The sequence below is a fragment of the Urocitellus parryii genome, chromosome 5 (genome assembly GCF_045843805.1).
Source record: "Urocitellus parryii isolate mUroPar1 chromosome 5, mUroPar1.hap1, whole genome shotgun sequence".
Classification (NCBI taxonomy): domain Eukaryota; kingdom Metazoa; phylum Chordata; class Mammalia; order Rodentia; family Sciuridae; genus Urocitellus; species Urocitellus parryii.
This window is the reverse complement of record NC_135535.1, coordinates 23,697,907-23,712,567: the sequence shown is the minus strand read 5'-3', so window position 1 is coordinate 23,712,567 and position 14,661 is coordinate 23,697,907. Positions and strand designations below refer to the sequence as shown.

Here is a 14,661-nt window from a genome sequence, read left to right as displayed (position 1 = left end):
GTCAAGGTCCATTCATATGCCTCTTTTTAACTCAAGTACCTTTTTGGAGACCCTATCTCCAAGTACAATTACATTCTGAGGTTACTGAGGGGTTAAGATGTCTATACACAAATTGTGAGGGGATACAGTTTAGCCCATAATGCAGTAGGATTAGTTTCCTATCCCTGCTGTGACAAATTGCTACAAACTTAGTGACTTAAAACAAAATGGTTTTGTTGTTTTGCTGTGCTGGGGTGGAACCCAGGGCCTCACACAAGCTGGGCTAGCGCTACTGCTGAGCTACACCCCCAGCATGTACCCAAATTTATTATCTTACAGTTATGAAGTTCAGAAGTATTAAAATCAAGGCATCAGTGGGGGATGTGCTTCCTCTGGAGGCTCCAGGGAACAATCTGTTTCCTGGCCTTTTCCAGCTTTGGGTTCTTCTGCATTCCACAGCCAAAGCCCCATCTATCCTTAAGACCAGCCGCCCTCCATCTTTCTCTTTTGCTCTCACCCTCTTGCCTTTTGGCTCTCTAGGACCTCCACTTCCACACCCTACATCTCCTTCTCTGACTCTGATCTACCTGAATAAAATCCAGGATGGTTGTGCCATCTCAAGGTCCTTAATTCAATCACATCTGCAAAGTCTTTTCTGCCACGTAAAGTGACACATTCACAGGTTCTAGAGCATAAGACATGGATTTTATTAAGGCCCATTGTTCAGGATGTCATGAATAATGTATGTGAATGTCGATGATCACAATGCTGAATAGTTACCACACACAAATACCTTGAATATTTGGATAATGAGAGAAATGTAAAAATTAAAGAAACAGTAGAAGTATACCTCTCCAGTTTTTTCTTTCGCTCACCTAGAGGGCGTGGTGGCCAAAAACCTGCATTCTATTTTGAGCCTCTGAGCAAACTGAAACAATAACTTCTCCAAGTTAGTTTTTTTCCTATTTTCAAAAGAGTAGTATCTTTAGGCAGGGGAAATAAGAAATTGCCACTTTAAAGGCATTACCCATGAAAGATCTTTTAAACTTCAATCAAGTTTGATTTTTTTTTTTTGTGCTCCTGAAAAGGAATTTATCCTTAGACAGACACACACACACACACCACTTATGACAGTAGAGGTTGGTGGTTGGGACTAGAAAAGCCAAGGGAGGAAGGTCACAACTTGGAAATGAACAGCTCTGGCTTTCTTGCCAGAGGCACCTCAGCTCTGTGTCTGAAGTTATCACCTAGTGATTTCAACCCAAAAGAAAGCTGTTTCCTGTTTACCCAGCTGGAGGTCTGGCTTCCAAAAACCTGAGTCCACAGGGAAGGGCAGGGGTCCTTGAGCTCTTCTCCCAGACTCTGAGTGAACTGAACTGAACTCTTCTCACCGCAAAATCAAATATCTACACAGAGAAGCCGAGGTCAGAGGAACAACGTTATTAATACAATGAGGCTGATGGGTTTTTTCTAAGTAAGATTCAGGAGCAGGCAACACGGTTTACAGCTGCAAATGCATATTTCAAGACCCATGTAAAGGAAACTCACAATGTTCGTAGGGGCATCAAAAGGGACAATAGTAAATGGAAATATTATCTTAATTTTTGGCAGAGGGGCTGAGTGTGAGAGGCTCTATAATAAATGGCTAGTGAGAATATATGTTGTTGCAATATTTGGGGTTTAACAGTCATATTCATTATGGTTATAACTAATTATGGTTATTTAACTATACTCATTAAAAATCTTAATTGTTACTTCATTTTCTACCCCCAAATTCCACTCTGAAGAATTTATCCAGCGGAATTAGAAGGATACATGCTCAAAAATGTAGCTACAACAATATTCACTTCATCACTGGAGAAAACTAAATGAGATTAATATTTTTATATTCTAGTACATGTAAATAATAAAATATCAAAGTTTTAAAAATAATGATGTAATCTATTATGTCTGTGAATGGAAAATTTGTATATAAAGCTAGCATTATATTTTACAATTTTAGTCTTAATATGCAAGTATTTATGTTTCCCTTTATATAGCCATGTATAGAAAAATCTAGAAGGAAACTAACCAAACTGTTACCAGAAATCATGTTTAGGGGGTAAGATTATGGCTAATTTTCCATTTCTTCTTCATATTTCTTTATGTTTATTTTTTCTTTTATTTTCTGTGTCCTAGATATATGTCTAAAGACATATATTTATATCAAAATATTTTGGAAAATTGTCTACTAATTGGTTTTTCTTATTCTCACTTAGATTTATTATAACCCTGAACGTTAACAAGAGAATCAGCTGCTGCATTTTTTCTGCATTACTCTTTCAGGTAACACTTGATGTGTGTTTTTTACAATAGCATGACTATTCTAGAAAAAAAAAAGAAGTGTTTTTGTTATTAAATTTCGTAAAGCTCACAGGTAGGAAAATAGCATGAACTGTGATTAAATGTCACAAGCCCATTTCTCCTTTGCTGGCTAAGCCCATCTCCTCTGGTGGCACATTCCCCTTGAACATTCACCATTTTTCTCCTTTAACAGAAGGAGTTTTACAGATAGGGAAACTGCGTCTCCTGTTGTTGGTAAGATCAAGTTACTAGTTGGCCCATGTGAAGCCAGTCTGTTTGACTTCAAATGGTTGCCTTAAGTTACCTCAACTTTAAATTAAGTTTTGTTGGGTTGCACCATGTAAAATATGTCATCTAAAAAGCAAGTAATAAGTTGAAGACTAGAAGAGGAGTGCTTGTGTGTCTCAGGATTTTGGTTTGACTTCACTGAAGAAGAAAGGAGCTTTTATCTGAAATACAAGACATTCTGAGATTCAGGGATGCAGCCAGGGGCCTTTGCAGTCTGCTAAAGGTTCTGTTTACTTTGGCAGATGGACAGATAACCCTTGTTATGTGTATCAGAGGAGGCTTCATCTGAAATCTGGATAGATAAGTTCTTTGGGAAAAGCTCCTTTGAATATAAGGACAGGCTTTGCAATTTTTTCATATTCCAAATACCTTCTGCTGTGCTTCAAAGGGAAGAGGGAAGAAGGCAAGAGTGGGAAGGGAATAATGATGATCTAACCCAGACTCCTTATATCTCAGTTTTACTTTCTCATATTCCTTGTTTTTGAAGATAATGCTCCTTATGTTTTAGCAAATATGTGATTTTAAAAAATGTTCAGTTTTTTGTTTAACTTGGACATTAAATATTGCTACATTAGTAATGCTATACCTAAAAATAAAAAGCAGCTGGTGGGATTAATTTTAAAAGTCTGCTCATTCTTTTTAAGATTTTTAAAGCAAATTTGTGAAATTAAAAATTTCAACAACTACCTAGTATTTTTGAATAGGATCTTAATAAGCAATCTGATTAAAATTCTTTTAAAAATTTATAGTGCATTCATCATCAAAAAGAGAATTAGTTAAGATAATCAAAGAAATACTTCTAAATGTAAAATTGGGTTTTAGGTATTTGTTTTAGTCAACTTTGTTTGCTGCTATGACTAAAAGACATGACCAGCACAATTGTAGAGGAGGAGAAGTTTATTTGGGGGCTCACAGTTTCAGAGATCTGTAGTTACAACAATATTCACTTCATCACTGCAGAAAACCAAATGAGATTAATATTTTTATATTCTAGTACATGTAAATAATAAAATATCAAAGTTTTAAAAATAATGATGTAATCTATTATGTCTGTGAATGGAAAATTTGTATATAAAGCTAGCATTGTATTTTATAATTTTAGTTAAGAGTCCATAGACTGCAGGTTCCATATCTCATGGTAAGGCAGGATATCAATGGCTTAAAAATGTAGAGGGAAGCAACTCACATGATGATCAGGAAGCAGAGAGATACTCCACTTGCCAAATACAAAATACTTACCCCAAAGACACCCCTTCTCCAGTGCCCCACTTCTTTCAGCCACACCCACTTGCCTTCAGTCACCACTCACTTAATCCCATCAAGTGTTAATTCACTGATTGGGTTAAGGCTCTTGTAACCCAATCATTTCCTCTCTGAACTTCTTGCATGTTTCACAGATCAACTTTTGGGGGACACTTCACATCTAAACCACAAAAGTATTCATCTTATTTTCCCAGAATCTAGTACAATGTTGATCATGTAAGTTACCAAGAGATAGTGTCACATTAACCAGATTATCTTTATATTTATTGCAGTTGAAAGTTTGGAATTACCTGTCCTTAATTTAGACTTCAAGTTGTTATTTTCTCAATTTATAATCCTGATATAGATTTTTGGGTTATACAGACATGACTTTAAATCTCTTTTCTGCAATCATTAGCTGTGTGACCTCAGATAAGGTGACTGATTATACCACAATTATATAACTTCTGAGATGGCGATTCTTCCTTCTAAGAGTGGGTTAGATGAGCATTAAGTGAAATAATGTTTATAAAAAAATTATTAGAAAAGTCCAACACAAATTGACTCTCACTAAATACTTTACGTAATGGTAATTTCTTTGAAAATAATAAATATACAACTACGATGGAATTTTAAAAGCCCATCTTGCCTGATAAAAGCAATAATAGGATAGTAGAGGATAGGAAAGACAGCAGAATACAACAGACACTAGTATGGCAGTATGTAAAAACGTGGATGTGTAACCGATGTGATTCTGCAATCTGTATACCGGGGAAAAAATGGGAGTTCATAACCCACTTGAATCAAATGTATGAAATATGATATGTCAAGAACTATGTAATGTTTTGAATAACTAATAAAAAAGCAATAATAATTAATATTACAGTAATATTAATAATTATAATAATATAATTACTGTTTATTATGGAGTATAGTATGTTAGACATGTGCTAAGCACTTTAGGACGTGATAGCATGTACTTATTTTTTGGTTTCATCATTGCAAGTGCAATTTATAGCTTTTTATTTTACTGTATATCATTTTCAGGGTTTGCTTCGAACCACACTTCCACATCCTAAAGCTGAACGTTGTTATGCTCAGTATGAAATCACTCAGCTTCTCCCAGGCATTGAACTCTTCTCCGATAGACACAGGGCTGATATCTGCTCTGTAGTTGCAAGCTTGTATTACATCATACGTGAACTGCACTATGCTAAGCAAAATCTAATGGTGAGTAATTTGTGAAACCAACAACTTTTAATTCACTTTGGCATATTTCCCCACTTACTTTCTACTTTTCAAGTTTCGCTAGTGCTCTTAAATTCTTACTTAACTTTTATATTTAGGATTCTTATCTATACTTACAAATAAAATATATTAATTAACAGTCTTTCTTTAACATTGTTTGCATTGTATTTTGTTCCCTTTTTATTCTATTACTTCACTTCTTTTATTCTTAAGACATGGTGAAATTGACTAGACTGTGTCATTGGTAGATACATCAAACATAGGAGTGTAGTGCACTAGTAACTTACAGCATTAAGTTGTTTAGTTCTTATCAATACCCAAACTATGAGTGTACTTCCATATTGAAATACGTTTCTTGTGTCTCATGTCTTTTCTCTGTCAAGGGTACATCAAAGAGAACAATCCACTATAATGGTGAGATAAAAAGTAGAAAATTCCTAATGTCCTAGGAAACCCCAAAATCCAAATATAGCTCTCCTCTCCTGGGGAAAGAAATCACAGTATAAAAGATAAAGTTGGTTGCATTTAAAAACAATTTGGTGTGTTTTATTGGTCCTCATATCTATTTTCTTTTTTTAAGCTCTTTTCTCTCTTCCTCTTATACTTTTATTTTTGTCTCTCTTTCCCCCTATGTTTGCTTCTTGACATCTTTTCCTTCTCCATTTACTATTTTCCTTTATTTCATAACTTTCATACTGTTTTTCATGTATTATTTTCTATTCTCTTGGCATATTATTCTTTTAAATTCAACTCCCTCTTTATATTAAAAATATTTATTGCCCCTGAAATGTGTTGTTAAATTATAAAACCAGGTATTAAAATGAAGAGGTGTTAAAAGCATCTCTTCAATTTATCAATGCTTTTAATGCTGGGCAGATTTGGGATGAAAATATCTATTAAAAATAATAATAAAATGGTGCTTCTCTTCCTGGTAAAGGGATTCATTTCTAGATTCAGAAAATGATCTTATCCCCTGGGTAACCTTTAGCTGCCTACTCATTCATATATAATACATATCACTGCATTGGAAGATAAATGAGACTTGTTTTCCCCCTATAAAGCTTAAGAAATTGAGAATGTTTTTTTCCCCTGAATAATTGAGCAACTTTCAGTAATAAAATTGTGTGTTTTATTTCTCACTAAAGTAAAAAAAAAAAAAAAAAACCCTAAATCTCAAAGGTAATCACAAGGTCTTAATGTTTTGTGCAACATTAATTGTAGAAAAAGGTTCTGTGTTATGTTTGTAATGCATAATTGTAGAAAAATAGATTGCATTATGTTTGAAGTCATTTAAGACTAGTTCTTGTCCTTTTTAAAAAGTTGTTGCTAAGGGCTGGGGTTGTAGCTCAAAGTTGAGTGCTTGCCTAGCATGTGTGAGACACTGCTAGCCAGATTTCTTTACTTATGCCAAATGGTTTAGTTTGCTAGCATGGAAACTCAATGAATACTTTGTAATAACATATCCTATATAAAAATAAAATAAAGGTGTTGTGTCTACCTATAATTAAAAAATAAATATTAAAAAAATTTCTAAAATAGTTGTTGCTGTTAGCAGTCACCAATTGACCTACCATTAGAGGTTCCTCAGCTAAATTTATAAAAAGTAACTGTTTCTACTTATTGACCTTCTCCAGAAGCAGCCAAGTGGCTAAGGAGACTTCTTTCAAATATAACATTTGCTGTGGGACCCAGAGCTGCAGAAGATGGGAAATAACTTTACTAAACAATGGGGCTCTCAATTCTTATTTCATCTCCCTTTGGCCGGTCAGGCTACAGCTACAGGAACAGAACTTCAGATTTGAACTGAGACCAGGGGCTGTTCCAATGGCCAAGCAAAACTGTCTTATCTCTGGATGGATAGTGGTTGAGTTAATTGAAGTGTCGATTGTTTATTAGCCTTCACTTAGAGCCATGAGACCTCAAAAACAATTGAGCTTTTGATTTGATTCTAGAAAACTTAAAATATTATGTGAAGAGGAAGGCTGGGTTTTAATCAGTAGAATACATGCTATGTAAAGGCTGGAACTTGTTAGATTTTTTTCTCACTCAATAGTACCTAGCACATAATGGACATGTTTTAAACTTGTTTTTACCAATGAAAAAATTACTAATTGAAAACACAAAGTGGCTGACACTGATATGAATAAGTAAGAACTAGTTAGGGGACATGAATGTGAGTTCTTTTGCTTTAAATTTTACATTTATTTGATAGCTCATTTGGTAGAAATTTTCCACAGGCTTCGTTTATGTTAGTTTTTTCAAGGAAAATAATTAATTGGATTTTAATTTTTCCATGCTTAAAGAGACATGAAGCCTCATTTTGGGATACCAAATGGCATCTACAAGGAACTATAAGTCCCTGAAATTAATAAGGCATTTGCTAGCCAGATTTCTTTACTTATGCCAAATGATTTAGTTTGCTAGCATGGAAACTCAATGAATACTTTGTAATAACATATCCTATATTTAATATTCAGCTAATTTTTATTTTTGTGATCCTGGAGATTGAACCCAGGGTTGCACTACACTGAGTCACATCCACAGCTTGTTTTATTTTTTATTTGAGACAGGGTCTTGCTAAACTGGTGAGACTGACTCCAACTTGCCATTCTCCTGTTTCACCCTCCCAAATTGCTGGGATTAGAGGTGTGCACCACCATGCCTAGCTAAATGTTTGGATAAATTTGATTACTAGGTTACTAACTTGATGAAATATATTTGAAACTGGGTGTTTTTCCCCTGGCAGGTTCTGCCTCTCCTTGCATTGTACCAATATTTTGTTTCTGGAATTTGCCAAGACATTGTCAGAAATCTAGAAGCGAGACTCCTCAAGGTATGTCATCAACATTTGATATCCTGTAACTATTATGAGTACTGTTATGCATTAATTTGACTCTAATACTCATCATAATAAGCTGATAATAATTTTGTGGTATATTTATAAAAATAACTTACACATCATTGTAATCAAGTATAAGAAATAGCCAGTTAAAAAGGTTTTGATCATTTTATGCTTGGGCCACAGTGGAGTGAGGAACAGCTACTTCTAGAAACAATACTCAACTAACACCAGGAATTTGCAAATCACCACTACTGCAAGATTGGCTTCCTGGTTCAGAGCAAACAAGCCAGTGTTCTGGTTTCTGTTAATTTATTCCTAAGGATCTTTATGTATATTGTGGTATATTAGGATTTTTCAGTGCACAGGCAATTGACTTAATAAGACCAGAGAATTAATTCTATAACCCAGAAGTCAGTGAAGTTTCTCTGCCTTTGAGATTCATGTGCTGTCAGCTTGAACCCCATGTGGAAGGGAACCTCAGACATCTCATTCTCTGTACCCACTTTCCTGAAAGCTTCCACTTTGGTTGTTCGTTTTGCATGTGGATCACTGAACATCCAACAGATTTGCTCCCTGTTCTTTACCTCCTCAACTCTAATTTTTAAAATTTTTAAAATTAATTTTATATTTGTTTTAATTAGTTATACATGACAGTAGAATGCACTTATATACTTTGATATGTCATACATAGGTGGGATATAATTTCTCATTTTTTCTGAGTATGCATGCTGAGAGCCATTGCCAAGTAGGAATGACGCATTGAAATTTTCTTGTCAGCCTACCCCATGTTGCTTAGAGGAAGGACTCTCCATTGTGGAAATGGGCTTGTCTTAAACTCAGGTCATTTGCAGTGACATTGCATGTATGCTTGAGTAAGGTGACCTTGCTCAAGGACCAGGGGGGATCCGGGTTTAGGGTGGATCAGGTTTTAGGGAGTATCCCACTCCTTGGGTTTAGGGCGGTTCCAGGTTTAAGGTGTACCCTGCCGGGAATAGGGCGTATCCTGCTGATTGGAGCCTGGTGGAGTACGTGGATTTTTCCCAGAACGTGTTTGTAGAGGGCCGGTGTGAGTTTGGGAATAAAGAATTGCTGTTTGAATCTACAAAGCTGTGAGTGGCTCGTGATTTTGTGCCCAGCCAGACTGCAGCATATGCATATTTTAGAATCATTTTGGTCATACAGTCACATACATACATACAGTAATAATGTCTGTTTCATTCTACTATCTTTCTTATCCCCACATCCCCTGCCTTCCCCTCCTTTCACTTCCCTCTACCTAATCTAACTCTATTCTTTTTTTTTTGCATTACAATTCTTAATACACATATATACCACATTTTTAAAATCTCTGTTTGTATATAAAGTATGATGACACCCAATTCAAGTCTTCATCCATGTACTTTGTGTAATGATGTCCATCACATTCCACCATCCTTACTAATCCCCTGCCCCCTCCCCTTCCCTCCCACCCCTCTTCCCTGTCTAGAATTCATCTATTCCTCCAGTGCTCTCCCTCCCTACCCCAATATGAGTCAACCTCCTTCTATCAGAGAAAACATTCATCATTTGTTTTTTAGGGATTGGCTGACTTCACTTAGTATTATCTTCCCCAACACCATCCATTTACCTGAAAATGCCATGGTTTTGTTCTTTTTTAATGGTGAGTAAAATTCCATTGTGTATATATGTCACATTTTTTAATCCATTCATCCACTGAAGGGCATCTAGGTTGATTCCACAGTTTAGCTATTGTGAATTGTGCTGCTATAAACATTGATGTGGCTATGTCCCTGTAGTATGCTGATTTTAAGTCCTTTGGGCATAGTACAAGGAGAGGGATAGCTGGGTCAAAAGGTGGTTCCATTCCAGATTTCCAAGGAATCTCCATACTGCTTTCCAAATTGACTGCACCAATTTGCAGTCCCACCAGCAGTGTATGACTGTACCTTTTCCTCCACATCGTTGCCAACACTTATTGTTGTTTGTCTTCATAATAGCTGCCATTCTGACTGGAGTGAGATGAAATCTTAGAGTAGTTTTGATTTGAATTTCTCTGATTGCTAGAGATGATGAACATTTTTTCATAAATTTTTTGACTGATTGTATATCCTCTTCTGAGAAGTGTCTGTTCATGTCCTTGGCTCATTTATTAATTGGGTTATTTATATTTTGGTGTTTATATTTTGGTGAGTACTTTATATATCCTAGAGATAAATGCTCTATCTGATTTGTGAGGGATAAAGATTTGCTCTCAGAATTTAGGCTCTCTGTTCACCTCACAGATTGTTTCTTTTGCTGAGAAAAAAACGTTTTAGTTTGATTCCATCCCATTTATTGATTCCTGGTTTTAATTTTTGTGTTATAGGAGTCTTATTAAGGAAGTTAGGGCCTAATCCCACATGATGAAGAATAGGGCCGGTCTGGGATTGTGGCTTAGCGGTAGAGCGCTCGCCTAGCACAGGTGTGAGCCGGGTTCAATCCTCAGCACCACATAAAAATAAATAAATAAATAAATAAAGGCATTGTGTTGTGTTCATCTACACCTAAAAAAATAAATATTTCTTTTTTTAAAAAAAGATTAGGGCCTACTTTTTCTTCTATTAGATGCAGAGTCTCTGGTTTAATTCCTAGGTCCTTGATCCATTTTGAGTTAAGTTTTGCTCATGGTGAGAGATATGGTTTAATTTCATTTTGTTACATATGGATTTCCAGTTTTCCCAGCACCATTTGTTGAACATGCTATCTTTTCTCCAGGGCATGTTTTTGGCACCTTTGTCTAATATAAGATAATTATAATTTTGTGGGTTGGTCTCTGTGTCCTCTATTCTGTACCATTGGTCTACCGGCCTGTTTTGGTGCCAATACCATGCTGTTTTTGTTACTGTTGCTCTGTAGTATAGTTTGAAGTCTGGTATAGCAATACCACCTGTTTCTCTCTTCCTGCTTAGGATTGCTTTAGCTATTCTGGGTCTCTTATTTTTCCAGATGAATTTCATGATTGCTTTTTCTATTTCTATGAGGAATGCCATTGGGATTTTGATTAGAATTGCATTAAATCTGTATAGTACAAAAATTTGGTAGTATGGTCATTTTGATAATATTAATTCTGCCTATCCAAGAGCAAGGTAGATCCTTCCATCTTCCAGGGTCTTGTTTGACTTCTTTCTTTAGGGTTCTGTAGTTTTCATTGTATAGATTGTTCACCTCTTTTGTTAAGTTGATTCCCAAGTATCTTATTTTTTTGAGGATATTGTGAATGGGATAGTTTTCCTCATTTCCTTCTCAGAGGCTTTGTCACTGATAAACAGAAATGCCTTTGATTTATGAGTGTTGATTTTATATCCTGCTACTTTGCTGAATTCATGCACTAGTTCTAGAACTTTTCTGGTGGAGTTTTTTGGGTCTTCTAGGTATAGAATCATATCATCAGCAAATAGAGCTAATTTAATTTCTTCTTTTCCTATACATATTCCTTTTAATTTCTGTCTAATTGCTCTGGCCAGTGTTTCAAGAACTATATTGAATAGAAGTGGTGAAAGAGGGCATCCCTGTCTTGTTCCAGATTTTAGAGGGAATGCCTTCAGTTTTTCTCCATTAAGAATGATGTTGGCCTGAGGCTTAGCATAGATAGCCTTTACAATGTTGAGATATTTTCCTGTTATCCCTAGTTTTTCTAGTGTTTTGAACATAAAGAGGTGCTGTATTTTGTCAAATGCTTTTTCTGCATCTATCGAGATGATCAATTGATTCTTATCTTTAATTCTGTTGATGTGATGAATTACATTTATTGATTTTCGTATGTTGAACCAACTTTGCATCCCTGGGATGAATCCACTTGATCATGGTACATAATCTTTTTGATATGTTTTTATATTTGATTTGCCAGAATTTTATTGAGAATTTTTGCATCTATGTTCATTAGACATATTGGTCTGAAGTTTTCTTTCTTTGAAATATCTTTGTCTGGTTTTGGAATCAGGGTGATATTGGCCTTATAGTATGAGTTTGGAAGTGCTCACTCTTTTTCTATTTCCTGAAATAAATTGAAGAGTATTGGTATTAGTCCTTCTTAAAGGTCTTGTAGAACTTGGCTGTGTATTCATCCTGACTCAACCTGGGCAGATTGTATGACTGAAGAAATTTGTTGATGCCTTCAATGTCTTCTATTTTATTGGAGTATAAGTTTTCAAAATAATTTCTAATTATCCTCTGTATTTCTGTAGTGTCTGTTGTGATATTGTCTTTTTCATCTCATATGCTAGTAATTTGAGTACTCTCTCTCATTCTCTTCTTTAGCATGGTTGAGGGTCTGTCAATTTTATTTATTTTTTCAAAGTTACTAACTTTTAGTTTTGTCAATTTTTTTCAATTATTTCTTTTGTTTTGATTTCATTGATTTCTGCTCTAATTTTAATTATTTCTTACCTTCTACTGCTTTTGCTGCTGATTTCTTTTACTAGGGCTTTGAGATGTAATGTAAGGTCATTTATTAGTTGACTTTTTTTTTTCTTTTAAGGAATGAACTCCATGCAATGAATTTTTCTTAGTACTGCTTTCATAGTGTCCCAAAGATTTCGATATGTTGTGTTTGTGTTCTCATTTACCTTTAAGAATTTTCTACTCTCCTCCTTGATGTCTTCTGTAACCCATTGTTCATCCAGTAGCATATTGTTCAGTCTCCATTTGATGCAGAAATTTTTATTTTTTATTTTGTTGTTGATTTCCAATTTCATCCCATTATGATCTGATAAAATACATGATAGTATCTCTACTTTTTTGTATTTGCTAAGAGTTGCTTTGTGGCATAGTATATTGTCTATTTTAGAGAAGGATCCATGTGCTGCTGAGAAGAAAGTGTATCTGCTTGATGCTGGTTGAAATATTCTATATATGTCACTTAAGTCTAAGTTATTAATTGTGTTATTGAGCTCTATAGTTTCTTTATTCAACTTTTTTTTTTTTGTTTGGAAGATCTATCCAGTGGTGGGAGAAATGTGTTAAAGTCACCTATAATAATTGTGTTGTGGTCAATTTGACTCTTGAACTTGAGAAGAGTTTGTTTGATGAACTTAGCTGCACAATTGTTTGGGGCATATGTATTTATGATTGTTATGTCTTGTTGGTATATGGTTCCCTTGAGCAGTATGTAATGTCCATCCTTATCCCTTTTAATTAACTTTGACTTGAAGTCTACTTTATTTGATATGAGTATGGAAACCCCTGCTTGTTTCCATAGTCCATGTGAGTGGTATGATTTTTCCCAACCTTTCACCTTCAGTCTGTGTATATCTTTTCCTAACAGATGAGTCTCCTATAGGCAACATATTGTTGAATCTTTTTTTTTTTTTCAATTCAATCTGCTAGCCTATGACTTTTGATTGGTGAATTTAAGCCATTAACGTTTAGGGTTTCTATTGAAAATGGTTTGTGTTTCCAGACATATTTATTTATTTTTGTTATTTAACTTGATTTGGTTTTCTTCTTTGATTAGTTTTTTCCTTTAGTGTACTATTTCCTTTGCTGATTTTAATTATTTTTCGTTTCCTCTTCATGACCTATTTTGCCAAGGATGTTTTGTAGTGCTGGTTTTCTAGCTATAAATTCTTTTAAGTTTTGTTTATCATGGAAGATTTTTATTTCATCTTCAAATTTGAAGCTTAATTTTGCTGGATACAAGATTCTTGGTTGGCACCCATTATCTTTCAGAGCTTGAAATATGTTGTTCCAGGATCTTCTAGCTTTCAGGGTCTGTGTTGAAAAATCTGCGATTGTCCTAATTGATTTACCCCTATATGTAATCTGATTCCTTTCTCTTGTGGCTTTTAAAATTTTCTCCTTTTTCTGCATGTTGGGCATTTTCATTATAATGTATCTTGGTGTGGATCTGTTGTGATTTTGCACATTTGGAATCCTATAGGCTTCTTGGATTTGGATTTCTGTTTCATTATTCATGTCTGGAAAGTTTTCTGATATTGTTTCATTGAAAAGATTGCTCACTCCTTGGTTTGGACGTCTGTGCCTTCCTCTCTCCTAATAACTCTTATATTTGGTCTTGTTATGCTATCCCATATTTCTTGGATGTTCTGCTCATGGTTTCTTATCATTTTCACTGTGCTATCTACATTCTTTTCAAGATGATATACTTTATCTTCATTGTCTGATGTCCTATCTTCTAAGTGGTCTACTCTGTTGGTGATGCTCTCATTTGATTTTTTGGTTTATTATTTCTTTCATTTCAAGGGTTTCTCTCTGTGTGTGTGTGTGTGTGTGTTTGTTTGTTTTTTGTATAACCTCTCTCTCCCTGTTGAGGTGATCTTTTCCTTCTTGTATTTGTTTATGTAACTCATTTTCAAAGTGATCTTTCACTGCCTGTATGTATTTTCTAATGTCTTCTTTGAGATCCCAAAGCATTTTAATCATGTATATCCTGAAATCTTTCCCTGTCATTCTTTCTGCAATAGCTGTCAATTCTTCTAATGATGTGTTGTCTTGAATTGTATGTGGTACTTTCTTCCCTTATCTCTTCATGTTTCTCACATTTCTTTCTTTTCAGCTCTGTTGGACTGGAGTATTATTATTTTTACCCTATAGATTTGTATTGCTCTTGTATGGTTCCAAGATCCCTCCTTTGTGGGGAAGGACAATGTTAACAGAGCTTAATATCAACAGTATATCACCTATGAACAAATTATTGATATTAAGACATTTATAGTTAATCT

The 14,661-nt window shown here is 34.9% G+C and overlaps 1 protein-coding gene across 1 annotated transcript in view; it reads left to right on the top strand.

The window, feature by feature from the left end:
- Cfap54 (cilia and flagella associated protein 54) overlaps positions 1-14,661 on the top strand; it is a 311,291-nt gene that overhangs the window by 139,463 nt on the left and 157,167 nt on the right. The window contains exons 44-46 of the mRNA XM_077799225.1: positions 2,238-2,304; positions 4,900-5,082; positions 7,847-7,933. Coding sequence (XP_077655351.1) covers positions 2,238-2,304; positions 4,900-5,082; positions 7,847-7,933 — 337 coding nt within the window. The remainder of the gene's footprint in view (positions 1-2,237; positions 2,305-4,899; positions 5,083-7,846; positions 7,934-14,661) is intronic.